The 18342-nt window shown below is 41.5% G+C and overlaps 1 protein-coding gene across 1 annotated transcript in view; it reads right to left on the bottom strand.

Annotated features, from left to right (window-relative positions):
• ATAD5 (ATPase family, AAA domain containing 5) overlaps positions 1 to 18342 on the bottom strand; it is a 65484-nt gene that overhangs the window by 22088 nt on the left and 25054 nt on the right. Inside the window, exons 7-14 of the mRNA XM_011992838.1 lie at positions 17618 to 17802; positions 15775 to 15932; positions 14304 to 14466; positions 12191 to 12370; positions 4938 to 5034; positions 2359 to 2438; positions 1687 to 1826; positions 1440 to 1590 (exon numbers count right to left, since the gene is read on the bottom strand). Coding sequence (XP_011848228.1) covers positions 1440 to 1590; positions 1687 to 1826; positions 2359 to 2438; positions 4938 to 5034; positions 12191 to 12370; positions 14304 to 14466; positions 15775 to 15932; positions 17618 to 17802 — 1154 coding nt within the window. The remainder of the gene's footprint in view (positions 1 to 1439; positions 1591 to 1686; positions 1827 to 2358; positions 2439 to 4937; positions 5035 to 12190; positions 12371 to 14303; positions 14467 to 15774; positions 15933 to 17617; positions 17803 to 18342) is intronic.

Below are 18342 nucleotides of genomic sequence, written 5' to 3'. Positions count from 1 at the left end.
AAAACAAAACAAAACAAAACAAAATTAAACTGCACAAATACTCACTGGTCAACTGTCAAGGTTGCTAGGACACCATCACTCTAAGTACTAATAAATAAAGGAAAAAATGAAGCATTTCTGGTGCCTACAAACTGTATTTCAAAGCATCCAAAGAGTTGATGAGGAATAGTGCTTCCTTTTAAAATTCTAATAAATGCAAAAGAGATAATTATAAAATTATCATTTTGTAATCTACAATGGATAATCTGCTATGATGTCATAGGAAGTACACAGGCCACCTATACATGTATGCCAGACCCAGAACAGAACCTGAGTCTAATCAAGCCCATAGATCTAACTGCCAGTTTACAAGAAATACAGGGAAGAGGACTATGTTAACTGATACCATGAGGATATAATCAGCAGACAAATCCAGAATGTGAAAAATTTCATGACAAATGACTCAAATTCTTCAACAAATAAATGACATGAAAAGAAAGGTGAGTGAATTGTTAGCGAGCGTAAAAGAAAGTTAAGAGACTTGGCCGGGCGCGGTGGCTCAAGCCTGTAATCCCAGCACTTTGGGAGGCCGAGATGGGCGGATCACAAGGTCAGGAGATCGAGACCATCCTGGCTAACACGGTGAAACGCCATCTCTACTAAAAAATACAAAAAACTAGCCGGGCGAGGTGGCAGGCGCCTGTAGTCCCAGCTACTCGGGAGCCTGAGGCAGGAGAATGGCCTAAACCTGGGAGGCGGAGCTTGCAGTGAGCTGAGATCCGGCCACTGCACTCCAGCCTGGGCGACAGAGCAAGCCCCCCTTTCAAAAAAAAAAAAAAAAAAAAAAGAAACTTAAGAGACCTGAATCAAATGTAAGATATGAACCTTGTTTGGATCCAGATTTGAACAAATCATTTGAAACAATAGAAAACTGACATTAGACTGTGTATGAGATGATATGAAGGAATACAGTTAAATAGATCTTTTTTTTGGAGACAGGGTCTCACACTGTCACCAAGGCTGGAGTGCAGTGGCCCAATCACAGCTCACTGCAGCCTCAACATTCTAGGCTCAAGTGATCCTCCCACATCAACTTCCAGAGTAGCTGGGACTACAGGCATACACCACCACACCTAGCTAATTTGTTTTTTATTATTTGTAGAGACAAGGTCTCGCTATGCTGCTTAGGCTGGTTGTTAACTCTGTTGGGTCTGATTATGATATTATAGTTATGCTTTTTTAGAAGTCCTTATCAGATAGAGATAAATATTGAAGAATGTAGGGGTGAAATGATATGATGGTCTTCAGATTTATTTTAAAATAATCTGGCAGGGGTGGACAGGGAATATGTGTACATGTAGAAGATTAAAAATAAATGGCAAAATGTTGATAATTGACATTATTTTCTTGGGTTTTGTTTTTTTCGAAACATTATGGCTTAAGGAAAATAATTTACTTACTTGGTGACTTGCCTATGTTGTAGCTATTAAAAAAATAGGGTTTTTGTGAGTTTACACCTTGTTTATCTACTTGATGGGACTGAGTAGCTTCCTTCAACTGAGATAGAATTTGTCTACCACTGCGCTGGGAAGAGGCATTCACTTCAAATATCTAAAAGAAGAAAAACGAAGGGAGAATAGTTTATGTCTCTTTTTAATCCAAGGGTAATAATTACACTGACATTCTCTCATCATAGCTGTTACTAACCTTAAATCCAAGCTCCTGGGCACAAGCATACACAGCAGCAGTTTTTCCCACTCCTGTTGGCCCTGTTATAAGGACAGTATTGCAAAGACGACTCTCTTCATCATCTGAACTGCCTTTAAAGTCTATGCCACCCAAGAAATCTGAAAAATTATTCAAATGCATATAAAATGATAATTGCTGAGGAAACAGTTCTACCTTATGAAATCCAATGATTAAATCCCACAAACTTCTTGCAATAAATGCTGAAATATTACTTTAAAAAAAGTAGAAAATCAGGCCAGGTATGGTGGTACATGCCTGTAATTCCAGCATTTTGGGAAGCCGAGGCGGGCAGATCACAAGGTCAGGAGTTCAAGACCAGCCTGGCCAACATGGTGAAACCCCATCTCTACTAAAAATACAAAAATTAGCCAGGTGTGGTGACACATGCCTGTAGTCCCAGGTACTCAAGTAGGCTGAGGTGAGAGAATCACTTGAACCCAGGAGGCGGAGGTTGCAGTGAGCCGAGATCACACCATTGCATTCCAGCCTGGGTGACAGAGTGAGACTCTGTCTCAAAAAAAAAAAAGCAGAAAATCAAATATAAAATACCAATTAAGAAATTTTATACAAAGTTTTAGTTAATGTAACTAAAAATGTTCAGTGAAACGGTAAAAAAGAGACACAAGATACCTTCCTGTTTCTCATCTCTTTTTCCCTTCAGATTCTGCCTTTCTTCCAATTCAGCTCTTCTTTTCCAGTCTTTCAACCAACTGCCACAAGAAAATGTAATAAAAATAATTCACAGAATATAGCTATGCCTTAGACTTTATGTTAAAATGATTATTGGGGGAAGTTATAGCATATTGTTAGTTTCTATGGCATTGGCCATTCAACTGATGAAGGGCCTTCTTGTTATTTTTACTAGTACAGCTTTATATGGCATATTGTTAGTTTCTAAACACTCCATAGTGCTTGTGAATCAATTAAAGAGTAAAATAGTTTTACATGGACATGAACATTTAGTAGTTTCTGCCAAAATATATAAGACTGTATGTGCAAGAATATTCACTGTAGCATTGTTCATATTAGCCTCTAACAGGAAAAACATAAAAATACACCAGTGGGGAAAAAATACATTATAGTACAGTCACTTAGAAACCAGTATACAGCAATTAAAAAGAACTGAGGTGGCAGGGCAGGCACAGTGGCTCAGGCCTGTAATCCCAGCACTTTGGGAGGCGGAGGCAGGTGAATTGCTTGAGCTCAGGAATTTGAAACCAGCCTGGGCAACACAGCGAAACCTGTCTCTACAAAAAACATTAGCCAGGAATGGTGGGGCACCATGCCTGGCTTGGGAGGCTCAGGTGGGAGGATGGCTTGAGCTTGAGAGGCGAAGCTTGCAGTGAGCCAAGATTCCACCACTGTACTCTAGCCTGGGCAACAGAGCAAGACCCTGTCTCAAAATTTAAAAAAAGAACTGCGGTATATTGTGTAATCACATGAAAGGTGCCTAATATACAATGTACAACAGAAAGATTAAGTTCTAGTCTGGAGCTAGAATGCCTGAGTTTAAATCCCAGTTCCATCACTTTCTAGCTGTGTGACTTTGGACAAATAACTCAGCCTCTCTAGGCCTTGGTTTCTTCATCTATGAGGTGAGGACAACAGTATTTATGCTCATAGTATTTTTTTTTTTTTTTTTGACAGTCTTGCTTTGTCACTGGAGAGTAGGGGTGTGATCATAGCTCACCGCAGCCTCGAATTCTTGGACTCATGTGACCCTCCCACCTCAGGCTCCTGAGTGGCTCAGAATCCAAGTTGGCGCCATCATGCCTAACATTTTTTTTATTTTTTGTAGAGATGGGGTCAACCTATTTTGCCCAGGCTGCTCTCAAACTCCTGGCCACAAACAATCCTCCTGCCTCAGCCTACGAAAGCACTGGGATTATAGGCTTGAGCCACTGTACCCAACTGCTCACAGTACTGTTCTAAGGATAAAACGAATTAAGAACAGTCAAAAAAAAAAAAAGAACAATACAAGTACTTAAGAACAGTAGTACCAAGTTCACACTATTAACTATAATTATGGGTCCATAAATCCTTATATGAAATCCTTTGGGCCAGATTGTTTTAGAATTAATTTTTCAGATACTTAAAAGGTTATTTAGTACATATACTGCATATTACATAATACCCCTAATGGGGTCTAGGCAGTACACCCATAATCACTTAAGTTGGTTTGGTTTGTTTTTTTGTTTTGTTTTGAGACAGACTCTTACTCTGTCGCCTAGGCTGCAGCACACGGGCACAATCTCGGCTCACTGCAATCTTCGCCTCCCGGGTTCAAGCAATTCTCATGCCTCAGCCTCTCCAGTAGCTAGGATTACAGGCATGCATCACCACACCCAGCTAATTTTTGTATTTTTAGTAGATATGGGGTTTCACCATGTTGGCCAGGCTGGTCTCAAACTCCTAGCCTCAAGTGATCCACCTGCCTTGGCCTCCCAAAGTGCTGGGATTACAGGTGTGAGTCACCGCGCTGGGCCATCACTTAATATTTTTATTAAAAAATATGTGAATTCTGGCCGGGCACAGTGGCTGACACCTGTAATCCCAGCACAGCACTTTGGGAGGCCAAGGTGAGTGGATCACCTGAGGTCAGGAGTTCGAGACCAGCCTGGTCAACATGGCGAAACTGTCTGTACCAAAAATACAAAAATTACCCTGGCATGGTGGTGCACCTCTATAGTCCCAGCTACTCAGGAGGCTGAGGCAGGAGAATCTATTGAACTTGGGAGGCAGCGGCTGTAGTGAGCCAAGATCATGCTATTACACTCTAGCCTGGGTGACCGAGTGAGACTCTGTCTCAAAAAAAAAACCACAAAAATTTTGTAAATTCTAAGTGTAAAGGTACAACAAATTTCATGTAATCAATTCAATAAACTTTCATTATTCAGAATTTTTTGGATGTGAGAATTGAAGATGAAGGACTGGGGACCTGAATTAGTAGTAATGTGATCCCATTTGTTAGAAAGGAAGGAACTAACATATGCATAAAATATTTTTCTGGAAGCTTTTACAAAACATTTTCAATGATTATCTCTGAGAAGTAGAAATATAAGAAAAGAGGACTACTTGTCACTTAAACTTCTACCATTTTTTGAAGATTTTATCAGGAAATATATTACTTTATAACTACAATTGCTAAACAAAAATAGTAAAACTAAGATTGTAAACTATTTCTCAATTCCTTTACACATTTTACCAACCTATGTAACTTTTTTATAGCTAACTCATTTCCTATAAGTTCACTGGCAGTCTGAGGTTGATACTTTTCTGTCCAAAGCATGTCTTCAGTTCCAGAATCTAAAGCAAAAAAAAAAAGAAAAATTAAGGTATTCATTCCTTGACATAAACATATATGAATTATTAGTCATTTACATTATTATTACAATGTCACAGTAGGTATTTGCAGAAATATTTATATTTACAAAATGCCAGAGGTAATTTTAAAACAACATTACATTTAAAATTCTTCACACCAAACCCTTCCCCCTAAAAAACAATAACCACCATAATCTTATTAAAATATTAAAGTGCACACTTAAACATTGTTGGTTTTTTTTTTTTCTTTTAGGGTTACCATCTGGCCCAGCAATCCCATTACTGGGTATATACCCAAAGGAAAATAAACTGTTCTATCAAAAAGATACATGTACTCACATGTTTATCAGCACTATTTAGAATAGCAAAGACACTGAACCTGGGAGACGGAGGTTGCAGTGAGCCAGGATTGCGCCACTGCACTCCAGCCTGAGCACTTGAGCAACAGAGTGAGAGTCCATCTCAAAAAAAAAAAAAAAAAAAAGCAAAAACATGGAATCAACCTAAGTGCCCAAAAATGGTGGATTGGATAAAGAATTTGTAGGACATATATACACCATGGGATAGTATGCAGCCATAAAAAAGAAATAACTCATATCCTTTGCAGCAACATGGTTGCAGCTGGAGGCCATTATCTTAAGTGAATAAATGCAGAAACAGAAAACCAAATACTTCATGTTCTCGTTTATAAGCAGAACCTAAACACTGGGTACACATGGACATAAAGATGGGAACAAAAGACAATGGAGGCCACGTGTGATGGCTCACACCTATAATCCCAGCACTTTGGGAGGCCAAGGCAGGTAGACCACTTGAACCCAGGAGATCGGGATTGGCCTGGGCAACATAGTGTTACCCTGTCTCTTAACAACAAAAAGACACTGGGGACTACAAAAGGGAGGAGGGAAGAAGTGAGGACAAGGGTTGAAAAACTATCTATTGGGCACTATGCTCACTATTTGGGTGACAGGTTCAATTGAAGTCCAAATCTCAGCGTCATGGAATTTATCCATGTGACAAACCTGCACATGTGCAGGTCGAAAATTAAAAATAGTTTTTTTCTTTTTTTAAGAGATGAGGTCTTGCTATGCTGTCCAGGCTGGACTGCAGTGGCTATTCACAAGTATGAACACATCTCCCTGCATTCCTGAACTTTGGACCTCAAGCTCCCACCCCAGCCTCCTGAGTAGGTGGGACTACAGATGTGAGTCACCACAACCAGCAACATTTAAATTTTTAATAACCACTGAAGAAACATGAACGATGAGAAATAATCTGTGACATAAAACCAATAATCAGGCTGGGTGCAGTGGCTCATGCCTATAATCCCAGCACTTTGGGAGGCCGAGGAGGGTGGATCACTTGAGGTCAGGAGTTCGAGATCAGCCTGGCCAACATGGTGAAACCCCATCTCTACTAAAAATACAGAAAGTAGGCTGGGCTCGGTGGTTCACATCTGTAATCCCAGCAGTTTGGGAGGTCGAGGTGGGCAGATCACTTGAGGTCAGGAGTTTGAGACCAGCCTGGCCAACATGGTGAAACCCCGTCTCTACTAAAAATATAAAAATTAGCCGGGCATGGTGGCGCATGCCTGTAGTCACAGCTACTAAAGAGGGTGAGGCAGGAGAATAGCTTGAACCTGGGAGGTGGAGGTTGCAGTGAGCCGAGATCGTGCCACTGCACCCCAACCTGGGCGACGGAGCGAGACTTCGTCTCAAAAAAAAAAAGCTGGGCGCGGTGGCTCACAGCTGTAATCCCAGCACTTTGGGAGGCTGAGGCAGGTGGATCACAGGTCAGGAGATGGAGACCATCCTGGCTAACACGGTGAAAACCCATCTCTACTAAAAATACAAAAAATTAGCCAGGCATGGTGGCATGCGCCTGTAGTCCCAGCTACTTGGAAGACTGAGGCAGAAGGATGGTGTGAACCTGGGAGGCGGAGCTTGCAGTGAGCCAAGATCATGCCACTGCACTCCAGCCTGGGTGACAGAGCAAGACTCTGTCTCAAAAAAAAAAAAAAAAAATACATCAAGTAGCTGAGCATGGTAGTGGGCGCCTGTAATCCCAGCCACTCGGGAGGCTGACGCAGAAGAATCACTTGAACTCGGGAGGTGGAGGCTGCAGTGAGTCCAGATCATGCTAGCACAGTCCAGCCTGGGCAACAGAGTGAATCCATCTCAAAAAATTAAATAAATAAATAAAGAACAAAACAATAATCTACAGAACAACAGTGGCATAGTCTTATTGGACCCTCTTTTAACCCTGAAAAGAAACATTAAAACATCCTATAAAGTCAACCTGGGAAAATGGAGAAAGATGCCACATTCCCAGTTGAGAAGACTACTGTAAAGATGCCACTTCTCTCCATTAAGCTATAGATAATTGTAAAATTAAAATCTCAACAGGATTTATGGGGTAAGGTAAACTGTAGTCCATCGAATAAAGCAAATACATAAAAATTATTTTAAAAATAATAAGAGACTTGCCATATCAAATACTAAAACATGCTATAGGTTGAGTATCCCTTATCTGAAATGCTTGGGACCAGAAATTTTCCAACTGAATTTAATGAGATATCCCTAGGATGAGGCCGAAGTCTAAATATGGAATTCACTTATGTTTCATATACACCTGTACACACAGCCTGAAAGTAATTTTATACAATATTTTAAATAATTTTGTGCAAGAAAAAAAGTTTTGTCTCCATTTTGACTGTCACCTGTCCAGAAGAGGTTAGGTATGGAATTTTCTTTTTTCTTGAAACAGGGTCTTGCTCTGTCACCCAGCCTGGAGTAGTGGTGAATCATGGCTCACTGTAGCCTTAACCTCAAGTGATCCTCTCGCATCAGCCTCCCATGGAGCTGAGACTACAGGCATGTGCCACCATGCCTAACCAATTTTTTTTTTTTTTTTTGTAAAGGTGTGGTCTCCCTATCTTGCCCAGCCTGGCCTCAAACTCCTGGGCTCAAGCAATGCTCCCACCTCGGCCTCTCAAAGCGCTGGGATTATAGGGATGAGCCATGGTGCCCAGGCCCAGGTATGGAATTTTCCACTTATGGCACCATGTCAGCACTCAAAACGTTTTGGATTTTGGAGCATTTCAAATTTCAGATTTTTGGATTAGGGATACTCATCCTGTATAAAGCTATATAAATGAATTAAATCAATAGCATACTTTGGAAAAGCTATATAAACTGAATGGGGCTGGGCATGGTGGCTCACGCCTGTAATCCCAGTACTTTGGGAGGCCGAGGCGGGCGGATAACCTGAGGTCAGGAGTTCAAAACCAGCCTGACCAACATGGAGAAACCTGGTCTCTACTAAAAATACAGAATTAGCCAGGCATGGTGGACCATGCCTGTAATCCCAGCTACTCGGGAGGCTGAGGCAGGAGAATCGCTTAAATCCAGGAGGCAGAGGTTGCAATGAGCCAAGATCACGCCATGGCACTGCAGCCTGGGCAAAAAGAGCAAAACTCTGTCTCAAAAATAGTAAATAAATAAAATAAACTGAATGGGAACATGTCAGAGATATGTGAAACATGCACACACATATAAAATATTTTACATGTACACACATGTAAAATAATATATACGGGATAATACCAGATTTTTTTTTTTACTTTGTTACGTTTTCTTTTTTCCCCCCCTAGACGGAGTCTTGCTTTGTCACCTGGGCTGCAGTGCAGTGGCGAGATCTTGGCTCACTGCAGCCTCTGCCTCCTGGATTCAAGCAATTCTCCTGCCTCAGCCTCCCAAGTAGCTGGGGTGGCATGCGCCACCACACCTGGTTAATTTTTGTATGTTTAGTAGAGACAGGGTTTTGCCACGTTGGCCAGGCTGGTCTCGAACTCCTGACCTCAGGTGATCCGCCCACCTCGGCCTCCCAAAGTGCTGGGATTACAGGTATGAGCCACTGCACCCGGCCACTGTGTTACTTTTTTTTTAAACTTTTTAGTTTTAAAATTGTCATCCCTTCACTTGAGGTCAGGAGCTTGAGACCAGCCTGGCCAACATGGCGAAACCCCATCTCTACTAAAAATACCAAAAAAAAAAAAAAAAATGTCATCTTTGCACAAGGGGCCATGCTAATTTTCTCTGTATCATTCCAATTTTAGTATACGTGCTCCTGAAGCGAGCACAATACCAGATTTTTTTAAAAGCACATATATTGGCCATGTGCAGTGGCTCATGCCTGTATTCCCAGCACTTTGGGAGGCCAAAGCGGGCAGATCAATTGAGGTCAGGAGTTCGAGACCTGCCCAGGCAACACAGTGAAACCCTGTCTCTATTGAAAATACAAAAATTAGCCGGGCGTGGTGGCGCGCACCTCTCATCCCAGCTACTTAAAAGGCTGAGGCAGGAGAATCACTCGAATCCGGGAGGCAGAGGTTGTAGTGAGCTGAGATCAGGCGAGTGACGGAGAGAGATGCTGTCTCAAAAAATTAAAAAAAGCACATATATTTATAGAAGCACAGAAAAATCAAAGACTGAACACTTATCTGTTAATATGGCCATTTGTAAGCCCATAATCCATGAGGTTCTATTTATTTCAAAGACATAATTATTTTTTGAAAGTTGCAATAAGAAAAAAAAAAAGAGAGAGACAGAGAAGGAAAGAATGAAAAGTTAAAAAACAAAAGAGTTCTAGGACTAGAAGGAAAAACTCGAATTTACCAGGAATGGAAGATATTAATATTTCTGGTGCAGACTGTCATCATCTAATTATTAGAATATCAAAATCTGCACTTTGGGAGGCCAAGGTGGGTGGATCACCTGAGGTCAGGAGTTTGAGACCAGCCTGGCCAACATGGTAAAATCCTGTCTCTACTAAAAATATAAAAATTACCTGGGCGTGGCCAGGCACAGTGGCTCACACCTGTAATCCCAGCACTTTGGGAGGCTGAGGTGGGTGAATCATGAGGTCGCGAGTTCGAGACCAGCCTGGCCAATCCCGTCTCTACTAAAAATACAAAAAATTAGCTGGCATGGTGGCGGGCTCCAGCCCGGACAGCTGTGCAAGACTCCATCTCAAACAAACAAACAAAAAATTATCTGGGTGTAGAGGTGGGCACCTGTAATTCCAGCTACCCAGGAGGCTGAAGCAAGAGAATCGCCTGAACCCAGGAAGTAGAGGACGGTTGCAGTGAGCCAAGATCGTGCCATTGCACTCCAGCCTGGGCGACAAGAGTGAAATTGTGCCTCAAAAAAAGAAAAAAAAAGAAAAAGAAAATCTAAAATTAAAATACAACTGAATTAAAATTTTTAAAAAAGAATATCAAAATCTTCTACTGCTTTGGTTTCCACTTTACATGTACTCAAAGCAATCTGTTTCTTTTGGGATGTTTTAGAAAATATACCTTTGGAAGAATCTAGCTTTATCCCAGAAGAGTTGTTTATTTTGCCAAGTTCTTCTGACTTCCTATTGGTCTTCTCCAGATTTTTTGAATACTCATTTGGTTTCTTTCTTTTTGACTTAGAATTTTCTGCTTCCACGCGTTTCCTTTTGGTTTCTTTATGACTGACATCAGCCTCTAGTTCTACTTTGGGAATTAAAGAAATGCATGTACTTCTTACTAATCAACAAAAACCAGTAACATTAATATCACTTCCAAGTATCCAATAGTCTTGTAACTTTAAAATGAAAAGGCAAGCCAGGTGCAGTGGCTCAGGCCTCTAATCCCAGAACTTTGGGAGGTTGAGGTGGGTGGACTGCTTGAGTCTATACGTTTGAGACCAGCCTGGGTAACATGGGGAAACCCCAGCTTTACTAAAGATAGAAAAATCAGCCAGGGATGGTGGCGTGCACCTGTAGTCCCAGCTACTTGGGAGGCTGTGGTGGGAGGGTCACATGAACCCAGGAGATGGAGGCTGCAGGGAGCCATGATCACACCACTGTACTCTAGGCTGGGTGACAAATTGAGACTCTGTCTCTTAAAAAATAAATAAATAGGCTGGGCATGGTGGCTCACACCTGTAATCCCAGCACTTTGGGAGGCCAAAGCGGGCAGATCAATTGAGGTCAGGAGTTCGAGACCTGCCCAGGCAACACAGTGAAACCCTGTCTCTATTGAAAATACAAAAATTAGCCGGGCGTGGTGGCGCGCACCTCTCATCCCAGCTACTTAAAAGGCTGAGGCAGGAGAATCACTCGAATCCGGGAGGCAGAGGTTGTAGTGAGCTGAGATCAGGCGAGTGACGGAGAGAGATGCTGTCTCAAAAAATTAAAAAAAGCACATATATTTATAGAAGCACAGAAAAATCAAAGACTGAACACTTATCTGTTAATATGGCCATTTGTAAGCCCATAATCCATGAGGTTCTATTTATTTCAAAGACATAATTATTTTTTGAAAGTTGCAATAAGAAAAAAAAAAAGAGAGAGACAGAGAAGGAAAGAATGAAAAGTTAAAAAACAAAAGAGTTCTAGGACTAGAAGGAAAAACTCGAATTTACCAGGAATGGAAGATATTAATATTTCTGGTGCAGACTGTCATCATCTAATTATTAGAATATCAAAATCTGCACTTTGGGAGGCCAAGGTGGGTGGATCACCTGAGGTCAGGAGTTTGAGACCAGCCTGGCCAACATGGTAAAATCCTGTCTCTACTAAAAATATAAAAATTACCTGGGCGTGGCCAGGCACAGTGGCTCACACCTGTAATCCCAGCACTTTGGGAGGCTGAGGTGGGTGAATCATGAGGTCGCGAGTTCGAGACCAGCCTGGCCAATCCCGTCTCTACTAAAAATACAAAAAATTAGCTGGCATGGTGGCGGGCTCCAGCCCGGACAGCTGTGCAAGACTCCATCTCAAACAAACAAACAAAAAATTATCTGGGTGTAGAGGTGGGCACCTGTAATTCCAGCTACCCAGGAGGCTGAAGCAAGAGAATCGCCTGAACCCAGGAAGTAGAGGACGGTTGCAGTGAGCCAAGATCGTGCCATTGCACTCCAGCCTGGGCGACAAGAGTGAAATTGTGCCTCAAAAAAAGAAAAAAAAAGAAAAAGAAAATCTAAAATTAAAATACAACTGAATTAAAATTTTTAAAAAAGAATATCAAAATCTTCTACTGCTTTGGTTTCCACTTTACATGTACTCAAAGCAATCTGTTTCTTTTGGGATGTTTTAGAAAATATACCTTTGGAAGAATCTAGCTTTATCCCAGAAGAGTTGTTTATTTTGCCAAGTTCTTCTGACTTCCTATTGGTCTTCTCCAGATTTTTTGAATACTCATTTGGTTTCTTTCTTTTTGACTTAGAATTTTCTGCTTCCACGCGTTTCCTTTTGGTTTCTTTATGACTGACATCAGCCTCTAGTTCTACTTTGGGAATTAAAGAAATGCATGTACTTCTTACTAATCAACAAAAACCAGTAACATTAATATCACTTCCAAGTATCCAATAGTCTTGTAACTTTAAAATGAAAAGGCAAGCCAGGTGCAGTGGCTCAGGCCTCTAATCCCAGAACTTTGGGAGGTTGAGGTGGGTGGACTGCTTGAGTCTATACGTTTGAGACCAGCCTGGGTAACATGGGGAAACCCCAGCTTTACTAAAGATAGAAAAATCAGCCAGGGATGGTGGCGTGCACCTGTAGTCCCAGCTACTTGGGAGGCTGTGGTGGGAGGGTCACATGAACCCAGGAGATGGAGGCTGCAGGGAGCCATGATCACACCACTGTACTCTAGGCTGGGTGACAAATTGAGACTCTGTCTCTTAAAAAATAAATAAATAGGCTGGGCATGGTGGCTCACACCTGTAATCCCAGCACTTTGGGAGGCCAAGGCGGGTGGATCACACCGCTGCACTCCAGCCTGGGTGACAGAGCAAGACTCCGTCTCAAAAAATAAAAATAAAAATAAATAAATAAACAAACAAATAAATAAGCCAGGCATGGTGGCTCACGTCTGTAACCCCAGCACTTTGGGAGGCTGAGGCGAGTGAATCACTTGAGGTCAGGAATTCGAGACCAGCCTGACTGACATGGTGAAACCCCATCTCTACTGAAAAATACAAAAATTAGGCATGGTGGCAGGTGCCTGTAATCCCAGCTACTAGGCGGGCTGAGACACCAGAATCACTCAAATCCAGGAGGCAGAGGTTGCAGTGAACTGAGATTGTGCCACTACACTTCAGCCTGGGTGACAGAGCAAGACTCTGTCTCAAAAAATAAATAAAATAAAATAAAATAAAATAAAATAAAAAGGCAAGAATCAAATATACCGAAAACAAGCTGGAGATTTTAATACTTAGACCGTCTTTTATACAAGCTATATAAGCTAAAATTATCTAAGGCATTCCTTAAATGAATAATATTTCAACATAATTAAAGCTATCTTTGGGTTGGCATTTTTGGAAACTGGCAGGGATTAACGTTGCACATTGCATTGTACAAGATACTCTTACTTCAGCTGAACAACTCTCCCTGCCAACTGTAAGCAATGTTGTCTGCAGTGAACACTTCCAAGTGTCAATGGTTAAGTCTTAGTGTTTTCAAAACTGACATGTTAGGCCAGGCATGGTGGCTCATGCCTGTAATCCCAGCACTTTGGGAAGCTAAGGCGGAAGGATCACTTGAGCCCAGGAGTTCAAGACCAGCCTGGGCAACATGGCAAGACCTGGTCTCTACCAAAAATACAGAAACTAGCCAGTCTCATAACCCAGTCTCAAAAAAATAAATAAAAATTTAAAAATAAAATAAGCTAGGTGCAGAGGCGCAAGCCTGTGGTCCCAGCTACTCGGGAGGCTGAGACACAGGAATCACTTGAGGTCAGGAGGCAAAGATTGCAGTGAGCCAAAGTTGCACCACTGCATTCCAGCCTGGGTGACGAGCAACACTCTGTCTCAAACAAAAAAAAATAAAAAATAAAAAATAAAAAAAAAAAATTGGCCAAGCACAGTGGCTTACGCCTGTAATCCCAGCATTTTGGGGGCCTGAGGTGGGTGGATCACCTGAGATCAAGAGTTCAAGACCAGTCTGGCCAACATGGTGAAACCCCATCTCTACTAAAAATACAAAAATCAGCAGGGTGTCGTGGTGGGCTCCTGTAATCCCAGCTACTTAGGAGGCTGAGGCAGGAGAATCACTTGAACCCAGGAGGCAGAGGTTGCAGTGAGCCAGGTTTGTGCCATTGCACTCCAGCCTGGGCGACAGAGCAAAACTCCATCTCAGAAATAAAAATAAAAATAAAATAATAAATAATATAAAAACTCAAAACTGGTATCTCAACATAAATGATAATAATTATCACTAACCTTGTTTACTATGACACTCAGAAGAAAGTACTTGGTGCTCAATTCGTTTTTTTAGGAGTAAGGGAAAATATTTTTTCAATGAAAATTCAGGATTTGACCACCTAATTTCCTCAAGCAAAAGATTTCTTACTTCTTCAGTAAATTCCTTCCTTGTCCTTACGAACTGCAATAAAAAATAAAATGCACAATAACAGACCATCATCTATTCATGTTAATTACAATACTACCAACCACTTTCTGTCCATCATAAATCAGTATCAACGTAAGATTAGCTTTAAGCCGGGCACAGTGGCTCATGCCTATACTCCCAGCACTTTGGGAGGCCAAGGCGGGTGGATCATCTGAGGTTAGGAGTTTTAGACCAGCCTAGCCAACATGGTGAAATCCCATGTCTACTAAAACTACAAAAATTAGCCAGGCATGGTGGCACATGCCTGTAATCCCAACTACTAGGGGGGCTGAGGCAGGAGGATCACTTGGACCTGGGAGGCAGAGGTTGCAGTGAGCTGAGATCGTGCCACTGCACTCCAGCCTGGGCAACAGGGCGAGACTCCATCTCAAAAAAAAAAAAAAAAATTAGCTTTGGTCACTAAATATAAAACTTATGAAGGATTAATTTATTTCTCCCTTTGAACAAATTATATCTATTAGATTATACGACCGACTTATAAAGTATCTAAATGTGCTATGTTTTTAAAGCTCTATGGGTATTTAAAAGAAATGTGTACTACAATTAGGATTTATTTTTAAATATTAGGCTGGGTGCAGTGGCTTATGGCTGTAATCCCAGCACTTTGGGAGGCCGAGGCAGGAGGATCACCTGAGGTAGGGAGTTCAAGACCAGCCTGACCAACATGGAGAAACCCCGTCTCCACTGAAAATACAAAAAACTAGCCAGGCCTGGTGGCGCATGCCTATAATCCCAGCTAGTAGGGAGGCTGAGGCAGGAGAATTGCTTGAACCTGGTAGGTGGAGGTTGTGGTGAGTCAAGATTGCACCATGGCACTCCAGCCTGGGTAACAAGAGTGAAACTCCATCTCAAAAAAAAAAAATTACACTCAGTTGGGCGCGGTGGCTTAGGTCTATAATCCCAGCATTTTGGGAGGCCGAGACAGGCATATCCACAAGGTTAGGAGTTCAAGACCAGCCCAGCCAAAATGGTGAAACTTCATCTCTACTAAAAATACAAAAATTGGCTGGGCGTGGTGGTGTGTGCCCGTAGTCCCAGCCACTCGGGAAGCTGAAGCAGGAGAACTGCTTGAACTTAGCAGGCAGAGGTTGCAGTGAGCCAAGATTGCACCACTGCACTCCAGTCTGGGCAACAGCGAGACTCTGTCTCAAAAAAAAAAAAAAAAAATTAAACTCTAGGACAACACTTGAGGCTATAAGAGTAGATATCCAAAATTTTTTTTCCTCTGCAAGATGTAAGGGAAACACTCTACAATGGATGAGCTATTTATTTAGTACTTACCACAGCAGCAGAGTTACTGCTTTTCAACTTTGAATTCAATGTTGAAAATTCACCAAGAGCAATAACACATTTTGAGAAATCTATCACTTTAGTGTTCAGTTCTTTAAATTTAGTTAAGAGAGGACAAGAGGGTGGTTTCAAATGCCACAAACAACACCCTAAAGAAAAATAGAAAAATATCTTAATAAACCTTATTTATATACTATCTATTTACTGAATGTCAAATATGTAAACACGAAAAGACTTGACAACTACATAATTAACACAAACGTACCAAAAACCCACTGACTATAAAGGGAACAAAATCCTACCCTCCAACAAATAGAATTAATAAAAATCACCTAGACTTCCCTTTCAGTTGTTAAAAACAAACAAATATTAACAAACTTTCCTTTCTTTTCAAATCAACCTTGATACTCAGGTTAAAACTTTTAGGAGGGCCAGGCGCAGTGGCTCACGCCTGTCATTCCAGCACTTTGGGAAGCCAAGGCAGGTGGATCACTTGAGATCAGGAGTTCAAGACCAGCCTGGCCAACATGGTGAAACCCTTTCTCTACTAAAAATACAAAAATTAGCCAGGCATGGTGGTGCACACCTGTAATCCCAGCTACTCAGGAGGCTGAGGCAAGAGAATTGCTTGAACCCAGGAGACAAGGTTGCAGTGAGCTGAGATCTCGTCACTGCACTCCAGCCTGGGCGATAGAGCAAGACTCTGTCTAAAAAAAAAAAGAAAAAGAAAAACCATTTAGGAGGCAGTTAGCATCCTGGTCTAAAGCTAAACTTTTAAGTTAGACCAGGATTCAAACCCAACCTCTGCCACTTACTAACCTTGTGAGCACTGGCAAGATCCTATATCTTAAGTTTCTTCACCCTCACATTCAAAGTGAGGGTGATAATTATAATACTCAACCTCTTAAAGAGTTGTTATTAGGATTAAACTAGATATGTATATGAATTGCTCAGCAAAATTCCAGACAATAGTAAGCGTTCAATAATTCTGAAGGTTGTAAGAGAGGTTCCCTCTGTGCTTGCCTCTCTGCTCATCTACAAATAGATATGCTAAGTTTTATAGCAGCACTCCTGTGAAAATGAGTTTATCAAAATGAGGCGAGAAAAGCATAACTAATTCCTACAGTTGAAGATACTATTCGAAAATGCTACATAAAGCTGTACTAGTAAAAAAAAAACAAGAAAGTCTTCATCAATTGAATGGCCAGTGGCAGAGATGGAAAATAAGAAAAAGTAGAATAAATTACTGAAAAGACTAGCTGGGAAATTCCCACGTACAGAAGAGAGGCTAAACTTTTTTTTTTTTTTTTTGAGACAGGGTCTCGCTCTGTCACCTAGGTTGGAATGCAGTGGCATGATCATGGCTCACTGTAGCCTTGACCTCCTAGGCTCAAGTGATCCTCCCACCTCAGCTTCCCGAGTAGCTGGGACTACAGACATGCACCATCATGTCTAGCAAATTTTAATTAATTAATTTAGTTAGTTAGTTTAAAGACAGGATCTTGCTGTGTTGCCCAGGCTGGTCTCAAACTCCTGGGCTCAAGCTCTTCTCCTGCATTGGTCTCTCAAAGTTCTGGGATTACAGGCATGAGACACCGCACCCAGCCTATACCATTTTACACAAGAAACTGGAGCATCCATGAGTGCTGGTATCCACAAGGTGGTCCTGGAAACAAACCCCATGGATACTGAGAGAAATTGTCCTTAAAATTCCCACTAAAGTTACCGTAAGAATGATAATTAAACCACAGCCTCATCTTTAAGAAACTTACATAGTTTAATGTTACTGCTAACAGTTGAAGAGTAAATATTCAATAATAAAAAACAAACTTACCATCATCCTTTTGTTGTACGTGAACGACTCGCTGGAAACTGGTACTCACTGCATTGTACACATCCAATGCAGCAGCTTTCTTTGCAATTTGCCGTTTCAACAAATCTGGCAAACCACTCATTAGGAAGTCACGCTTTGCTTTGCATTGAACATCATAATCCTGAGATTTTTCAGATGTATCTTGACTTTTAAGAAAATGACGTGAAAATGAAAAGCTAAGGTTATAAACATTTAAAGGAATAAACTATCTAGAAAATAAACATTTTTAGGGTTGGGCATGGTGGCTCATGCCTGTAATATAAGTACTTTGAGAGGCCAAGGTGGGCGGATCACTTAAGGCAAGGAGTTCAAGACCATCCTGGCCAACATGGTAAAACCCCATCTCTACTAAAAATGCAAAAATTAGCCAGGTGTGGTGGCGCGTGCCTGTAATCCCAGCTACTTGGGTGGCTGAGGCACGAGAATCACTTGAGCCTGGAAAGCAGAGGTTGCAGTAAGCCAAGATTGCACCACTGTACTCTAGCCTTCCAGCCTGGGCGACAGAGTGAGACTGTCTCAAAAAAACAAAAACAAAAACAAAACAAAAACCAGAAAAGAGAAGAAACACTTTTAAATTTAATTTTAAAAAATTAAATAAATTGGCAGGGCGTGGTGGCTCACGCCTATAATACTAGCACTTTGGGAGGCCAAGGAGGGTGGATCACCTGAGGTCAGGAGTTCGAGAC

This window comes from Mandrillus leucophaeus, unplaced genomic scaffold, assembly GCF_000951045.1.
Source record: "Mandrillus leucophaeus isolate KB7577 unplaced genomic scaffold, Mleu.le_1.0 Scaffold419, whole genome shotgun sequence".
Lineage (NCBI taxonomy): Eukaryota > Metazoa > Chordata > Mammalia > Primates > Cercopithecidae > Mandrillus > Mandrillus leucophaeus.
The sequence above is the reverse complement of the archived record's forward strand: the minus strand, read 5'-3'. Positions and strand labels throughout refer to the sequence as shown.